This window comes from Mauremys reevesii, linkage group 18, assembly GCF_016161935.1.
Source record: "Mauremys reevesii isolate NIE-2019 linkage group 18, ASM1616193v1, whole genome shotgun sequence".
Taxonomy (NCBI): Eukaryota; Metazoa; Chordata; order Testudines; family Geoemydidae; genus Mauremys; species Mauremys reevesii.
In genome coordinates, this window is record NC_052640.1 from 22,229,743 (window position 1) to 22,246,984 (window position 17,242).

Sequence of the window (17,242 nt, forward strand, 5' to 3'; positions counted from 1 at the left end):
AAAACGAGCTGACCACCCAGGCGCTGCGAAAATGGGATTAAACTCTTGCAGCAGGGGACTGCCTTTTATGTTAGCACTGGCAGCACTACGGACCCGGGTCTATCACTAGGTGCAACTCTACCCCAGCAATTGAAGAGGGCTCGTATTGCTACCAAGTCACTATCTGCCTTTGTCAGCCCGTGAAGAGCGGCGCCCGCTTTCCGAGCCAAGTGACCAGCAGCGTCCCCGTGGATAGTGGAGGAAAAACATCGTTCGCAGGGCCCCGGCTGCCCTGGTCAAACCCCTCCCAGGCCGGATGCTGTGTGCCCGGCGCTGCAGCTGGGGGGGGGGGGCTGTCTCAGGGAAATGACCAGCTCCTGAGGCCTCGCCGCAGCCGCCGCCGGACCCAGCCCCGCGCACTCGGGCTCAGGCCCCGACCTCCAGGCATCTCTATAGTCACGAGCCCCACCCCCTGGCCGGGGCTGCGCGTGACCCGGAACTGAACCTCGTAGTGCTTCCGGGGTCAGACCGGCGCGATGGCGGCCGACACGCAGGTCAGTGCGGGGGGCTGGGCCCGGCAGGGCAGTGGGGTGGAGGCGGCTCAGCGAAAGCCGCTCCCGCGGGCGGGCTCCGAGGCCCGGTTCCTTCGCTTGGCCCCTCTCAGGCGGCCGCGTCACGGCGGCGGCGCCCGGGATCCGGCCCCTGTCCCTGTCCCGGGGAGAAGGGACGTGGCGGTCGCGTCAGCCCCGTCCCTCGCCGGGCGCCGACACCCAACCTGCCCCGCGGGCTCCTCCCGAGCAGCCAGCGCGGCCCTGTCCCCTTCTCCGGCCCGTGACAGGCCGAGCGAGGCCGCGCCAGGCTCTCGCCTGCCCTAGGCAGCCTCGTGCCGTGGCGCGAGCCCGGCCTGGCCGCGCTGGGGATCGGAGCCGCCGCGGCGCCTCGCCCTGCGCGGGGGACGGGACGGGAGGCGTCTGTAGAGCGTGACTGTCGCGTCCTCTGCGTCCGTGGGGGACGGGAGCTGGCGGGATGAGCCTTTCCCTCCTGCGGGGCCAGACTCAGGCGGGGCTCGGCGCTGGCCCAGGGTTTAACATCAGCGTTCAAAAGGTCCCTACCAAGCGGAAACAATCGGCTCTGGGCACCATCCGAGCCACGGAGACTCTTCGTCAGTTTTTGTGGTTCTGCAGTCACGTTGTTGTATCTTTTAAACACATCTTTTTGCTGCCCTCTAAAACCTTCACACAAACAGTAGAGGAAATTGACCGCTTCCCTAAGGGAACCAGTGAAACTGACTTTATGGAAAGACCTATCAAAAGTATAAAGTGAAAAATATTGATAAATATTTTCTCTGGCTTTCCAGTTTCTCTGGTCTTGAGAGTGCTACTTGGAATATGGGTAGGTTTAAAAAAAATCAGTAAATGTCCATTTAATGGCAAAAAAAAGGCTGTCCCTAATACATTGAAAACAATTATGTACATAATAAAAATGTATTCCAATTTAATCACATAGGATATTGCAATAAAACTTGAGTGCTCAGTTATTTTTTAAGTGGAATTAGAACTGCCCCCCTATGTGTTAGAATTAGATCCTTTTATGTTCAACAGCTAATGGAGATTTATCAAATGGTATGGGCTTAGGCTTTAGGACCAGGAAAGTGAGTTCCGTCCCTCATATTGCAGTGAATTTATAAATAGCTGTGATGTGCAAAAGAGTGACAACCGTACAGTTCTTAGCTGATTTGTTACAATATTTTCCTCTTTTCTCTATATGCTTGTGGTGATGCACTTTCCACTATTTTGTGGAGATTGCTTCAGAGAGTCCCTCCAAAGTCAGGTCTTATCTAGCTTGATATGTATATGTTTAGACTTCACTTTTTCATGGAACTTTTGTATAATTTACTAACACGTGTATGTCTATATAAATCTTAATAAAAAGAACAAGCAATGGTGCATGAGACCTTTGCACAATGACTCCTCATCACTGAAGTTGCATGAATGGTAAAAACTGCCCATTCCATAAGTTAGTGGATCAATTGGGAACCACTGGAATATAATGCAGATTTAAAATTATCCCAAGTGTCTGAAAACTGAGGTGTATTCCTTGTAAATGGCTGTCACACTTATATAGGGTCCATCAGCATCAGTACCTACTGAACATCTTGGGTTTGTCTTTAACAATGGAAAGTTTTCTTTAAAATAATTTCTCACATGTTCGTACCTTAACTGGTAGGCTGACGAACAGTTAATATTGATGACTACCATCTCTCAACAAATTCTGCAGGTTGCTAGCCAGATTTACCCTACTTTTTGCCCGTCCTTGGAGAGAGGAACAGGGATTAGGATGGCTGAGTTGGAGGAAAGGAGAGGTAGGAATTACCTGGAAATTCCAGTCAGCGATTTTGAGGGGTCTCTTGCACACAAACAAAAGCTTCATTGAGATGAATGGAGGCAGTTCATACTTCTCAAGAGCAAATCCTGCCATTTCCATGCATATGAAGGGACCTTTTATTACAAACCCAGTGGAGCTCTGCTTCGGAGGAGATGGATCAGGATTTGGGGAGTTCATGGAGGGGATGCATGTGTTCCTTTGAGTGCAGGGCACAGTTCAGTTGTACTCCCTGTGTGCCCCAATATAGGAGGGGCTTTGGATGGTGGATCAAGGCATCTCCACCTATGCTGTGGAGATACAGGCAGTATGGAGGCTATTCCAGCTTCGAAGCTGGAGTACTGTACATGAAGCATCTGAGGACTGCTCAGTCTGCGTGTTGGGGTTGGGATTTTATATTTAGGTGGTTCTCATACATCTACTGTTTCAGGCTGTCTGCAGATGCAGGAAATCGACACTTCATCAGTTGCTACTTGCCACCAGATGTGCCAAGCCCTGCTGTCAGCCTAGAACAAATTATTTTTTCATACATGTTTTACAAAACTTTAATAATGTTTTAATACATATTAAAATTAAGGAAACAGATTATTACTGGTATTGTGATTTAAACATTCTCCTGCAATGTTTTCAGTCCAGATATCACAACATGGTATTAGTGCATAAAAACTGAAAAATTAAACCGATTATACACCAAAGTGAAATTAAGTGGTCTAGTTCCACTTCTGAAGCTGGGTTAGGTGTAAAAAGTAAACAGACAGCATAAATGGTGAAAAGTAAATTACTGAAACAAAAAATTAACAATCTAATCTCCACTTGTGTGGTAACATAGGAAAGAGTTTTTTATAAATAAGATGTGACTTTTTAAATGTGATAGACATTTCAGTTTAAAAGGAGACTAACCCACACAAACTCCAAGAACATGTGACAGGTGTCTGTTAAGGTATAATGAGAAACCTTTCACTTGTTATTCCTCTTACATAATTTTATAACACTTGACAGTATTAAATCATAAGTGAAACACTCGATATATGAAATTAAGCCTGCAGCGTAGACTGTCTCATGGTGGAAGCTCCCCTTAAGTGAGTGAGTGCAGTCTAGGGGCTAAAGTCCACCACTGGAAAGCAAAAGATCTGCATTCTATTCTGGTGCAAATTTTTCAGCCTTTAAAGGTCATATCTACTAGGCAATTGATTTTACTGGTTCCTTGAGTGATTCACATGAGACACATTGCATTGTAAATATAGTCTGTCCACTTTATAAAAGGGTAATTGGAGTCTAATGGTACTGTATATTAGTGAGGATGCAGTACCACATAAGCAGGTTGAAAATCAGAGAAATCATCCTACTGTATATATGAAAGAGATTTTGAATTATCAAACAAATAGAGGAGCTTCACCTTGTATGAGACACTGATCATTCTTTTCATGGATACAGGCAGGAGGAGTTGGCTTGCCAAGTACCATGGTGATTTGGATGATTGTGTCTAACCACACCGGTCAGTTAGTAAGAGGAGTTGGCGGTCTGCAAAAGGGCACATTCTCCCTTTCCGGTGCTTCTGTTTGTTCTGGGTTTTGCCATCCATATGTTGATGGTGACAAGAGAGTGATAACTTTTTTTATATGAATTGCTGTTTTAGGTTTCTGATACACTGAAGAGGTTTGCTGTAAAAGTGACCACAGCCAGTGTGAAGGAGCGAAGAGAGATACTTAATGAACTGGGAAGATGTGTCACTGGGCAAGGTACTTGTATTTCATCTATTTAAAGCATTTGTATGCTATTTTCTTTCACAGTGTGTGTGGAATGGGTTTAGGTATATGCTAAAGCAGGGGCTCTCAAACTTCGTTGCTTCATATACCACCTTCTGAAAAAATCATGGAGTGAATGGATGAAACATCAAGCTCATGTACCCTCAGTGGTCCATTTACCACAGTTTGGGAATCCCTGAAGTGCACTTCATTTTAAAAGACCTGTGAAATGTGTGACCCTTTTTTGAGACCGTAGGGCTGTAGGCATTGGAGTATGTGCTTTCCCTTATGAGCAGTTCTAACAATTGAATGTCTGTGTCTGTCTGTCTGTATACACAAGTACTGAGGTTCATGCCTCCTTTAGCATGGCTTGCTGGTCCTGGAGATTTTGCCCCATTTTTCTGTTCTGCCCCTCTCCTCCTCCTAAACAGCTCTAAACACCAGCAGACCTCAATGTTATTCATAAGGAAAGACCACAGGCTCAGTTCAGTGGCAAAGGCGCTCGGCCAGCTTTATTGCTGACAAAGCACAGTACTAACATAGGAGCCACAGGTACATTAACACATGTATGCTTGCAACAAGGCAGCCGCTCAGTCAGCACACCAGGATGCAGTCCCCTCGGCAAGTACAAAGTTGCCCCTCCTATGCCTTCCTCTTTTATACATGGATACAAACAAGTTACGTATTGCACTCATATATTTTTCTTTACTGTCCTGTACCTTGTGCCTGCTAGTTCAAACAAAACATCCCCATCCATTATCTTGTCATCCCATCCTTCTCTTACGAGAGGTCTGTGTGTTCCTGTACCATCTCCTAGAAATGTCTTTACGCCGTTACTTGAGAACACTGTACCATCCTCTCAGGTCAGGAATGTGTTTACTTGGTGTGCTGCTATTTTGCCAAGGCCAGGCTACTCTGGTTCATAGCTTTTGGTTCACACTGTTAATTATGCCCAGGGCTCCAGCAAAGCCTAAAACAGGTATCTCAGATGAGAAGTGAAGATGTAAAGTAGGATTCCTGATTATTACATATTCCCATTGTAGAGGTGTCCTGGTAAATTTTTGTGACATCAAATAAATTTTGCTTAGATGAAATTTCAGGAGTGATTTAAATTTAGTTTTTCCACTTTGTTTTAACATGTTGTGTGGTGGTGTGTACTTTTAAACAGCTTCTGTGAACCACCCCAGAGGTGGCTGTTTTTCAGTGTTGACTGAAAGGTTTCCTTTTTATATGAAGTTCATTGGGATCCTTCAAGGTGAAAGGTGTTCTGTAAATGTGATGATAGTATTACTGGGCATGATAGCATGCCTCTTCTGAAAGGTGAATAAATAACTTCCAAAATGCTCCTGATCTAAGAGCAAGCAACCTACGGCTGATTACTCATCTGGGTCTGTCCTGTGGCATAACTTCCCCCACTGAGTCTGACCATAGTGAAAATTTATTCTCTACATTTGGAAAAAGGTAACTAAGAGGGTGATGAGGAAACATGCAGCAACGATTTTTGTATCTTGTTCAGCGTAGACATCAGAAAAGAGGAGGAGGAATGAAAATATAAAGGTTAAATCCTTCAGCAGATACTCAAAATATTTGTGGACACTGAGATGCGGAGGAAGCCCTGTTTGATGCTGATGTCCAGTTGGTTTCACTCAAACTAGTGTTACCATATTTCATGTAGGAGGCTGGATCTTATATTATGCTTCTTGATTACAAAGCAATCCTAGAATTTTTAACTAGCTGTCTACAAATGATTAAGGATCTGATCCAAAGCTCGTTGAAGTTGATGAAAAGATTTCCTTTGTGTCTATGGACTTTAGATCAGGTCCCAAGGTTGTATGTCACAGCCATGGCTTTTAGGGTTTTTTGTATAAAATCATGCTCTTTATCACCCCGGCCAGTCTTTTACTAAATAAGACTCCTCCATGAATCATTACTGCAAATGTAGCTTTATATCTGTCCAGAGTAGCAGCGTATGGGATTTTCAAATGCTCTTAAATAATGTAAAATGCATTTAATGATTGAAAATGAGGGGCTTTTGTGTTTTTTTATAAGATATTTCTTTGACTTTTCTCATAATCTCCTATGACATACAATTTAATACTAAAGTATTGTGTGCTCTGATTTTTTTTTCCAACTTCTAAAAATTGAAATTCTGATTCCCATTTATTTTGTCATGACAGTCAATCAGCCTTGGGCCCTGATCATGCAAACACTTCTACACATGCTTAACTTAACTGCCATGAATAGTTTCACTGGAATCAGTGAGGCTACTCACAGTAGTAAAAGGAAGCATGTGCATGTTTGCATGATTGGTGCCTGATTGATGATTCCCAAATAAACACTTTGGAATCCAATTTATTGCAGATCTGCCAGAGAGTGCGGTTAAAGGCCTTTGCAAACTATTCTGCCTCACCCTGCATCGTTACAGGTGAGTACGTGGGGCTGGGAAGGCTGCATATGTGGTAGTTGAACTTGACCGTAGTATCTTCCATATGGAAATAGTGTTGATGTGGAGTGTAGTATATAGCGAGATTTGTCATAAGAGTGCTGTCCAGTGATGTAGGCCCAACATTTAGAATCTGTAGAAAAACAAGTTTTACAACCCCAAATAACAAAAAATCATCTTTTCAAATTAAAAACAAATTAAGATCTTGATCCTGCAAATCACTGTGCATGAGTGCATCCCTTTGCCCTTGCAGAGATCTGGGAGTTGCAGGATCAGGCTGTAACTGAGCAATTTTGGGTTAGATTTAAACTGTGGTCTGTAGTAAAGAAGTGGCTGAAACCCCTCTTTGGGCCTGCCAGAATTAATTGTTACTCTTATGTCATGGGATGAGAATTATTGTGGTTTTCCTCTGGTCAGATCAGACTGTCTGTTGAGGTAGGGAATGGGTCATTCTGCCATGAGTGTAGATGATGTAGATCCTTCTTCACCTGTTGGAAAGGTAAAGATATAATGGCTGTTGGCCAGACTGATGATAAGAGGAGGCAGAACCCTCTTTGTGGAATCTAGAATTTAATATCTGAAACACTGACAAGATTTGTAACAGTAACAGAAAATGTTTCCTTTTCCCTATAGAGATGCAGCTTCCCGCAGAGCCCTGCAGTCAGCTCTCCAACAGCTTGCAGAGTCCCAGCCAGAAGCAACAGCAAAGAACCTTCTGCAATCCCTGCAGTCTTTAGGGATCAGTGGCAAGGCAGGAGTTCCGAGGTGAGGGCTGACTGCTATTCCTGTTGCTGTGCATGAAACCATTTCATGAAATACTGCCAGTCAGCCTCTTGCATCCAGAATGGAAGCTTTACCACTGAGAGGGGGTAACTCTTACTTTTCCAAGCAGAATTAGGGAAAGTTGATGGTTCGTATTTTATTCTCATTTACCATGTCAACCATCTTGCCATAGAAGCAACATCATTTCCAAGAGGGTGACTCAGAAACTTCTGCTGAAGCCTGTTTTGACTCTGATTGGAGAGTACCGCAGCTAGTACTTCTTTATGCAGACGCAGCACACTGAATGCCCATTGGGAAGGGAGAGGCTTAGTTCTAGTGAAATTCAGGTAGCAGGGTTGGGCTTGATTACAGTTTCCTTTCAGTAGCCTTCAAATACAGGACAACTTGTTTTAAGCTGCTTTATCAAGGAATGACCAGGAAAAGGACACTTGTTCAGCTGTTTAATTTCAAGACATTATTATAGATATTCTTAGTTTTGGTATCTTAATCTGCTTTGGGTTGATTCTGTGCTGCAGGGGTAGTCAATAGGTGCACTGTGGGCCAAATCTGGACTATCAGATGCTTTAGAACGGACAGCGACATCTTTTTATTTACTTATTATTACTAGTATTGTTATTGGTTTTGTATTATTTTTCTCTGGAGTCTGGACCTTGACCTTGAATATGGACCTTGAAAAAAAAAAATTGGTTACCCCTGCTGTGGTGTGTTCTTGAGATTCATTTCTAAAACACTTTATTGCTGTTGTATTCCAGTAGCAACCAGAGATCCCAGTTAGGGAATGGGTCCAGAAGGCCAGAAGTGCCCATTATGATTGAACATGACCTCCAGCATAACACAGACCACAGAACTTTACCTGGTGATTCCTGCATCAAGCCCAGTAACTAGGGATTTGAATTAGAGTATGTCCTTTAGAAAAAATGTCCAATCTGGATTTATCCATGTAATGTAGTATTTACACCTCTAGTTACTGTCTGGTAGCAGCTGGTTCTTAAGGGACTCTGATCCTGTTGTTGTCTGTAAGGATGTTGGCTATGACATTGTACCTTGAAGGAGAGAGAGGTCAAATGGGGGTATGATTATTAGAGCTCTGACAGGCATGTGAAGGATCCATCTTCTGCCATCACCTTGGGAGAGAGCTGAGGATTACAACAGAGCTAGGAAATAGATCTGGCACAAATCGGAAATAAGTGTGTTGTGCCAAAGTGGCTGAGGGTGAAGGATAAGAAATCTGAGACAGTGCAGTCCAGTCAGCCTATAGAAGAGAGCAACTGATGAGAGAGCTGGGTTACTTGCAGCCCAGGGATTCAACTTGCAAAATGTTTGCCTCTCCCTTTTCTACTGGACTTAGGGATCTCCACAGATCTTAAGGATCTTTCTCATATTGTGGTTTGACATCCCCAGAAGGCAAGGTTTGGCCTTCCGATGTGTTGTTCAGAGGATTCTGAATGTTTAAAATGTGCTAATTAGTGGTGCTGAGAATTGATTTAAAACCGGAGACTTCAGCTGTTTTTCTTCAGTGAAGATGCTTCTCTAACAAGGTGACAAATTCCAGTTTGGGCATCATAATATACGTGTCCTGGGTTGTTAACGCTGAGCAATAGCTCTGGAACTATAGACTGACTCCTTTTCTCCTTTCTGTGACAGTAAGAGCAGTGGATCTGCAGCTTTGCTGGCTCTCTCCTGGATTTGTTTGCTTGTGCGCATAGTCTTCCCAACACGTGACAAGAGAGAAGGAGAAACATGGAAAAAGCTGGTAGGTACTTTCGTGCTCTGGAAAGGTATCATGCCCCTCGAGGAAGAGGCTTTGAAGTATTGTCGTGTATTTCCAGGCTAATGTGGCAATGTGAAGAATCCTGAATGTGACTGTGGGCTTGGTAGTGGTGATTGTAACAGCTGGTGTTACATTAAAACCCACCTTCATAGGGCCTTTCTTTTCCCTTTGTTTACCCTGTACACTTTGTATAGTTTTTTGGTCTCCCTTATTCTGTCTGGAACTGCAACAAAATTGTTGGATACTCCCCCAGATCTGTTAGTAATGCAGCTGAATCCCAAACTGCAGTATCCTGGGTTGGTCTCATCCTGGGTGTCTCCTAAGCATGTTGCCAATTATACCACATTTGGGGTGGTGTCAAGAAGCTTTCCACTTTGTTTTCTCTCTATTGGTTGGTCTGTCCTGTGGATCTTATTCCAACAAGGACCTTATTTCTTATTGGAACACAGTACCAATTGGAGGTGTGAAACTGCTGGTCTCTTTACAATGCTCACAAGAACATTTATTTGAAATCCTGTTTAAAGTCATTTGTGATGAGGAAGTTGCTGACGAAGATCCTAGAAGTCTTACTCAGCGTTAGAGTGAATGTTATCTATTTCTATTTCTCAAGTGGTAAGTGTGTAAATGTGTCTCTTCCTATTTCTCTTGGCAGGTGGAAGTCCAGTGTTTGCTTTTATTAGAAGTTCTGGGAGGTTCTCACAAGCATGCAGTGGCTGGAGCTGTGAAGAAATTGAACAGGCTTTGGAAAGAGGTGACATACGGTTTGACAGTGTGTGACCTAATTCACTGACTTTTCTAGTGTCACTTGAGTTAATGTATCTTATGGTTCTTCTCAACAGAACCCAGGGCTGGTGGATCAGTACCTGTCTGTCATTCTCAGTCTAGAACCAAACCAGAGCTATGCTGCAATGCTGGGGTTTCTGGTGCAATTCTGCACAAGCCAGAAAGAGATGGATGTTATTAACAGACACAAGGTAAATAAGAACTCTGACTCCTCTTTCTCCTCCAGAATAATCAGAATGATTTTCATTGGGAAGGGGTAGAAATGTTACAGCAAGGCTGGTGCTTTATATCTGTCAGTCTGATAGTAAAGTGAGATTGCGCTGATTAAAGCTCAGGTATCCTGACCTGAGTTCGCGTTTAGGGAGACCATTGGCACACCCAGCTCTTCAGTGTATCTCTTGCTTTTAGGGAGACGGCCAAGACGCCTGCTTTCCCTATCTCTGTATCCTGATTTCAAGAATAGAGCTGAGCACCTAGCTCTCCATGGGTTTTTTGTGTTCAGGCTGGCAGATAGGTTAAAGAACCATGCTTCCTAGTGGAGCTGCGTGTGGGGGAGTGGTAATAGGACTGAAATTCAACTTGAATGGGGCTATGTGTTTTGGGGGGAAACAAGATGGGGCATGATCTTTCACTCTCTGCTGGCATTCGGGGAGTGTGAGCAGATTGTGACATGACTGTAACAGACGTTCTGCTTGTTCAGAGTGCCCTTCTGGATTTCTACATGAAGACCATCGTGATGAGTAAAACAAAACCTCAGAAGCACTTGCTGGTGAGAGAGACATGGCACTGTTTATACTTTTGTCCCATGTATAATGTTTGCTGCTGTACTGGGTGCCTGACCATGTTCTCTCTGCAGGATAACTGTGCCCCACTCCTCCGATATGTGACTCACTCTGAATTCAAGGACCTGATCCTACCAACTCTGCAGAAATCCCTGCTACGCAGCCCTGAGAACGTGATTGAAAGTGAGTCTTCTCTAAAGCAACATGGGATGGAGGCATGAAGAGTTGTTCCTTGGAGTTTAGGAGTTGGTGTGGGTAATAGGAGAATGCCACCCATTGGACTGTGCTTAGGCAGACTCTTTGCCTGTGAACAGAGCTAGGTGGCAGGCTGGCTGGCTCCTATGGGGTAGATGTGGAGAGGTCGCATTGGTGATGTGATCCCAAGTGGCTGGGTATGTGGTATCTACTGCTTGCTGGGAACAGACTTTCAGAGCTGAATGTGTAGAATAATTCTGAGTAAATTTGTCCATGGGAGGCAGTTTCTTTGGTTTTCTTTCCACTTCTCATGGCAGCAACTCCTCTCTAATGATCTCTGAGAGCTTGGACTGCGTGAGGTTACTGCCAGGCTAAAAGCCAGTTGTTGTTTAACACCATAACTTCTTTTCTGTCCCCAGCAATCTCCTGCTTGCTAGCATCCGTGACCCTTGATCTCAGCCAGTATGCTCTGGACATTGTGAAAGGACTGGCCAGTAAGTGCCATCACCTCTGGATGGGTTGACAGATTCTTAGCAGGACTCCCTATAACTCTGACGGTGCCTGTGTGTTTATGATTGCCATATTGTTAGTGCCATTCTTGACTATGAAGATGTCCTTGTCATTGTGAGTGGGAGGTGATATTGTGATATGGAATTGAAATATTGCACATTAAACTTCTGAAAAGAATTAGGGTTTCAGTTCTAGCTATCTTGTGGCTGCCTGAGGCCTGTTGTGCAAAGTGGTTTAGTAGCAGGAGGATGGCTGCTTTTGGGGTAAGGCATGGAACAGGGAGTTAAGAGACTTGGCTTCTGTTTCCAGCCTTGCTACAGACTAATTTGGGACACTGGGCAATGCACTTAATTCCATGTGCCTCGGTATCTCCATCGGTAAAATAGGGAAGTATCATTCCAATCTCACAGAGGAGTGGAGTGTAAATTTGTTAATGTATGTAAAATGCTGTAGAACTGCGGCGTTAATAGTAACAATACTGATTATATGCCCTGCCAAAATGGAAGGGAGGAAATTCTCACTTGGCCAGAAGCTAAGATAAGCCGCAAGGATTGCGCAAAGATGATTTCGCACCCTGTTGACTAGATGTGCATAGCTCTTGAGTAACTCATAGCTTGCACATTCCATTTTTAGGTCAACTGAAATCCAACAGTCCACAGCTGATGGATGAGGCAGTGGTGGCATTAAAGAATCTGGCTCGACAATGCAGTGATCCATCGGCTGTGGAGTCACTGGGGAGACACCTGTTTGCTATCCTGGGAGGTAAGTAACTTATGAGTCAGTCAGTGCAGATCAGCTGAAGTTTGCTTGCTTTGAGGAGTGTTCCATATCGTATGTCAGCTGTAAAAGTTGAATAGGGCCAGCATGGTCTGGATCAGATGGAAGGCTGAACAGTTTTCTGGTAAAAAAAATAGTCTGTCTCTCTCGTGGATTTAATAATTGCCCCAGTTAGATTGCTTGCTACCAACTCTCTTGCCACCGTGTTTTTTGTTGACAGGTTCTGAGGGGAAACTGACGGTTGTGGCTCAGAAGATAAGTGTCCTTTCAGGTAAGGCTACTGGAAGAAAGGAGATAGGTTTATTCTACAGTGGAACAGATTTAGCGGAAAGATGAGTACTTGAGGTGTCAGTGTCATGGTCTTAACCAGCCATGGCTGGAAGGTCTTGGGTGATGGTACATATTATTGCCTGCAGGCTACTGGCCTTCTGCTCTTTAAGTAGGTTGATGGCTGTTGGTGGCCGTTAGAGACCAGTGGAAATTCAGAAAGCTTTAAAATGTGTAGCCAAAGGAGGAGGATTAGGTGGGTGCATCAATGATTGAAATTTAGAGAGAGGTCCACCAGGTTCTGTAGCTGCAGGATGGCTAAATCCAGAACTGGTGCAGTGATGGAGAGAAATTTGGACAGGCAGGGATGAATGGGATTGAGCTATGAGGTGTCGGTTGTAGCCTACATTGTTTGGTTTGCAGTAACTCTTGTAGTAGGGCACTAACCAGGGAGTGTTTTGTCATTTTAGGAATTGGTAGTTTTAGTCATCATGTGGTTTCTGGATCTTCAAGTCAAGCTCTGAGTGGAACCGTGGCTGAACTTTTCATCCCTTTCCTGCAACAAGAAGGTGAGGACACAGTTTTCTTTGTTCTGGATCCTGCCCAGCTTCATTCAAGCCAGAGTAGGATTTTGGTGCAGAGCATATTTAGCTGAAGATAACTCTGATACACAGCTATTGAGTTATGGGATCCTTTGTGTACCCCAGGGGTTCTCAAACTTCATTGCACTGCAACCCCCTTCCGACAACAAAAATTATTACATGTCCCCAGGAGCGGGGACTGAAGCCTGAGCTCGCCCACCTGAGCCCCAAAGCCAAAGCTTCTGCCCCAGGTGTGGGGGCCTGTAACCTGAGCTGTGACCCTTGGACGGACTTCGGCTTTGGCCCCGGGTGGTGGGGCTCAGGCTTTGGCTTCAGCAAGTCTAATACCAGCCCTGGCGACCCCATTAAAACAGGGTCCTAACCCCACAGTTTGAGAACTGCTGGTGTAGACCCTCATTCTCTAGTGATAAAGCAGCCTTGTAGAGAGAATATGCTATGTAAGTTCAGTTTGAATGGCTATCCTTTCCATCAGTCCTCAGCATCTTCCCGCTTACCTGCTACCTTGTCAATGCATTCATGGGTTTGAGATAGCTGTGTTGACTTTCTCTGCATTTCTTCCCAGTCCATGAAGGCACTTTGGTACATGCTGTCTCTGTCCTTGCTCTTTGGTGTAATCGGTTCACCACAGAAGTTCCCAAGAAGTTTGTAGAGTGGTTAAAGAAAGCCTTCAGCCTTAAAACCTCTACTTCAGCTGTGAGACATGCCTACCTGCAATGCATGCTAGCCTCTTTCAAAGGTAAACTTTATGATCATAACTCTTACAGTTATGCAGGGGAACAGAAAGGTAATTGAATCTCATCCTTCCAGGTGTAAACTGATCATTGCAGGGATATAGATAGATTGTGTGTGGCGAATTGTTTCTGAAGTAAAGATCTTCAGAAACCCCAAACTTTTGGTGCTCCTTTGAGAATTGCTTCTACTGACCCTCATCATTGCAGACCCAAAATTTGATCCCTATACTGTAGAGTAACAGTCTCTGTAGTCTAAAATATATAACATACGTTTAAATAAATCCACTGTTACTGAGACTGTATAAGCCAAAGAGATGATTAGTGTTGGTATAGCTGAACAGTTAATGCAAATATTACACACATACTGTGGAACTGCCTTCATTTCCTCATTGTGAGTGACTGAATTTGGACTTTCTAAGTGAACTCTGCATTTCTGTCTACCAGGAATCTGCCTATCGTTCTGAGGGCAGAAGCAAATACTTTGAGAACTAAATTAGTGGTGAGGGCCAGGATCCTGCAATGAGACTCTTGTAGCCAGACCCCTGAGGTTGTTGGGGCTTCATCGGGGTGCATGGGTCTGCTTGTGTGCAGCTGCTCATGGGATGAGGGATCAAAGCATCAATATCACAAAAATGGAAATGACCCATTCATCTTGCTGATTGTGCCATTGGTATGACCTACCAGGGAAACCTTGAGAATTTTTTTCCCAAGCAACTGATAAATTTGAAGACTATAAAGATATTTGATATAATTCTTGGATTTTTTTTTTTTTATGGTTAAAATACTCTTTCTTGACTGACTTTGGAGTTTTGTGATGTTACATATTTCTCTTTTTGTTTATGGTATTTTGTGTTACAGCTTATATTGGAAATGTAAAAAAGGTAGATTTGAATGCTAATTTAAAGGATGTTTAAATTTGAAAGCCAAAGATAGAATCCTTTGACTTTTGATTATTTGAGATGAGAGAGGTGCTCACAGACCTTCCAATGAAGTCTGCTTTGCCTTGTTTCAGAAAATGTACTCTGTTCAGGAAACATTCTCTGTCAAATGCAAGGAAACTGGATGGAAGTTGAGTGGATGAGTAATTGTGTAGCATTGGATCGGAATCTTCTTTCATCCTGAACAGAAATTCAGAGAGAGAAGGCAGCATGTTACTGAGGAGGGAGGAGTGGGAAAGTGCCTCTGTTCACTGTGGGGTTAAAATTTAATTACAGTGGTGATGTAAGGAACTAGAGCCCTTTGGGCAGATTATCTGTTCTGGAGATGTACACCCTTCTACATAGACCACTGAGTTCATTTCCATAACTGGATTTATGACAACAGAAGAGCTGTTAGAATTTTTCAGTGTAGATCCAGGAAGTCCACCTTCTCTTGCCTCTTATCTCTTCCTTTTTCCTCAGGCGACACGTTATTGCAGGCAATGGACTTGTTACCAGTGCTTACCCAGACAGTGGAAAAGTCTGCATCTCAAAGTACGCAGGTTTCCATGGTAACGGAAGGCGTTGCTTCGGCTTTGCTGATCTGTAGGATGTCTTTGGCTGATGCAGTAACTGGTAAGAGCCCACAAATGAACAAGTTACCAGCACACTGACAGTGGATTTGTGATATTGTCATATTCTTAGTCTGTCTGTTGCTTCCTCATAGAGAATCCTTGTCCGTTCGTAAGCCAGTTAAAATGTCAACCATGGTAAGATTTATCCCACGTGGAGCAAGTGCAGGCAGATCTCATGTAAATGAGACTAAGCAGAATTGTTACTGTGCCATAGCCATGAAAATCCTGGCCTCCAGGGCCTTAGGTTGGTGCAGCATGCCTTTTTAGTGGTCTCTCTTATTACAAGCAGCAAAGAATCCTGTGGCACCTTATAGACTAACAGATGTTTTGCAGCATGAGCTTTCGTGGGTGAATACCCACTTCTTCGGATGCAAGCAGTGGATTTACAGAAAATCTTCACTTAGGGCTTAAATTCCCATAATTATTGACTGAGGCATTGATTAAACCAGCATTAAGAACGTGGTTTTTTCTTTTGTAACACTTTTTCTCCTTCTTTGGAGTGTGGTGAGATTGGAAAATTGGGAAATGACCCTCTAAAGAAGCAGTTGGGGACCCCACCATCCACTAGAGTAGCAAAGATTGTATGCTTCCAATTAAATTCCGCCACCAAAGCCTCCTTCCAAGAACTGTCCAAACTCAGGTATCTGCTAGGGCAAAACTCCTCTATACAGCTTGCTCCCTGTCTACCAAACATGACGTGCAAGTTCTCTCCTCCCCTTCAATGTTTGGATCACTTGTCCTAGGAAAGTCTGGATGAGACAGAGATGCAGGTGTAAATGGGGCTTTCTAATTATTGTAATCTCTTGGTTCATAAGTAAATGTCTGTAGTAGAAAGTGCTATTCTAACAGGGCTGTGGGTGGGTGTGTAGATGGTATACAGTCTGAATGCGATAGCGGGAAGTTGTGGAAGCTTTATACCTGAAGAGCAGTGAAGGTAGAGAACCCCAATTTAAGAGACAGGATTGAACTGTTTCAATGAAAGAATGTTTCAATGAAACTGTTTCAATTGCATGGTAAATCCTGGCTTATTTTGAATTACCTTGATGGAAAAATCTCTCCCTCTCTCTTTCAGAGTCCAAGCTGAGTGGCTTCTGGCAGCTGATTCTGGATGAGAAAAAGCAAATATTCACTTCTGAGAAGTTCTTGCAGTCTGCATCAGAGGAAGGTGAGTTGTTAAATGTGATCAGAGTTCACTGATACACATCCAGTTCCTGTTTAATCCTATTATTTGAGACTTTACAAGAGCTGCTGCTGCTTATTAGCCATATTGTCTGACACTAGAGTCAGATTTCAGACTAAAGTAAACAGATTGCTCTCTCAAAGGACCTATCTAGTCTACTCATGATCCTCTTTTAACGTGAATTCGTTGATTATTTTGAGTTATCAAACACATTGTTAAATGCTAATCTAGACACTTCACAAATGTTGTTCCATGACACAAATAATTGTGGAGTATCTACAGTCAGTAGATTGTCACAAGTTTTAGTCTAGAGAAGCCCAAAGTCTGGTGGAGGAAAGAGGAAAAGGGGAGAAGTAAGGGTGTGTTGGGAAAGAAAATCTATGGGAGAAATAGAGAGATTTGTGGAGGAGGAATAATGGGGGAGACAGAAAATCTGTTGCGCTATGAATTATAGTGAGTGCTGTCTCCATTTTGTCCCCTCATGTTTAAAATGAATTAAAAAGATTTAAAGGAAAAATTAACAGAACGTGTCCAGAAAAACATGATCTTTTCAATCAAAATATTTGAAAATGAGGTGATTAATTAGTTCTCAAAGTGATTTTATCTGTGTGCAGAGCTTTGAAGATGTAAATCTTTCTAAATTTGAAGTAATGTTATTTCTCCTTTACTCACTCTGATCACAGTTCAGGAGTCAGCGTTCTCCTTTTCTCCTGATGACATTAGTATTGCTGAAAGGTGCTGTACTTGTCACCTTGTTGCT

General features: G+C 43.6%; 1 protein-coding gene across 1 annotated transcript in view; it reads left to right on the top strand.

The window, feature by feature from the left end:
• Nucleotides 1-392: 392 nt before the first annotated feature.
• Nucleotides 393-17,242, top strand: part of GCN1 (GCN1 activator of EIF2AK4) — a 60,829-nt gene continuing 43,979 nt past the window's right edge. Inside the window, exons 1-16 of the mRNA XM_039504871.1 lie at nucleotides 393-533; nucleotides 3,998-4,100; nucleotides 6,468-6,531; nucleotides 7,183-7,314; nucleotides 8,977-9,085; nucleotides 9,756-9,854; nucleotides 9,943-10,077; nucleotides 10,587-10,655; nucleotides 10,743-10,851; nucleotides 11,283-11,357; nucleotides 12,007-12,135; nucleotides 12,371-12,421; nucleotides 12,888-12,986; nucleotides 13,582-13,755; nucleotides 15,151-15,303; nucleotides 16,375-16,467. Coding sequence (XP_039360805.1) covers nucleotides 516-533; nucleotides 3,998-4,100; nucleotides 6,468-6,531; nucleotides 7,183-7,314; nucleotides 8,977-9,085; nucleotides 9,756-9,854; nucleotides 9,943-10,077; nucleotides 10,587-10,655; nucleotides 10,743-10,851; nucleotides 11,283-11,357; nucleotides 12,007-12,135; nucleotides 12,371-12,421; nucleotides 12,888-12,986; nucleotides 13,582-13,755; nucleotides 15,151-15,303; nucleotides 16,375-16,467 — 1,612 coding nt within the window. The 5' untranslated portion in view covers nucleotides 393-515. The remainder of the gene's footprint in view (nucleotides 534-3,997; nucleotides 4,101-6,467; nucleotides 6,532-7,182; nucleotides 7,315-8,976; nucleotides 9,086-9,755; nucleotides 9,855-9,942; nucleotides 10,078-10,586; nucleotides 10,656-10,742; nucleotides 10,852-11,282; nucleotides 11,358-12,006; nucleotides 12,136-12,370; nucleotides 12,422-12,887; nucleotides 12,987-13,581; nucleotides 13,756-15,150; nucleotides 15,304-16,374; nucleotides 16,468-17,242) is intronic.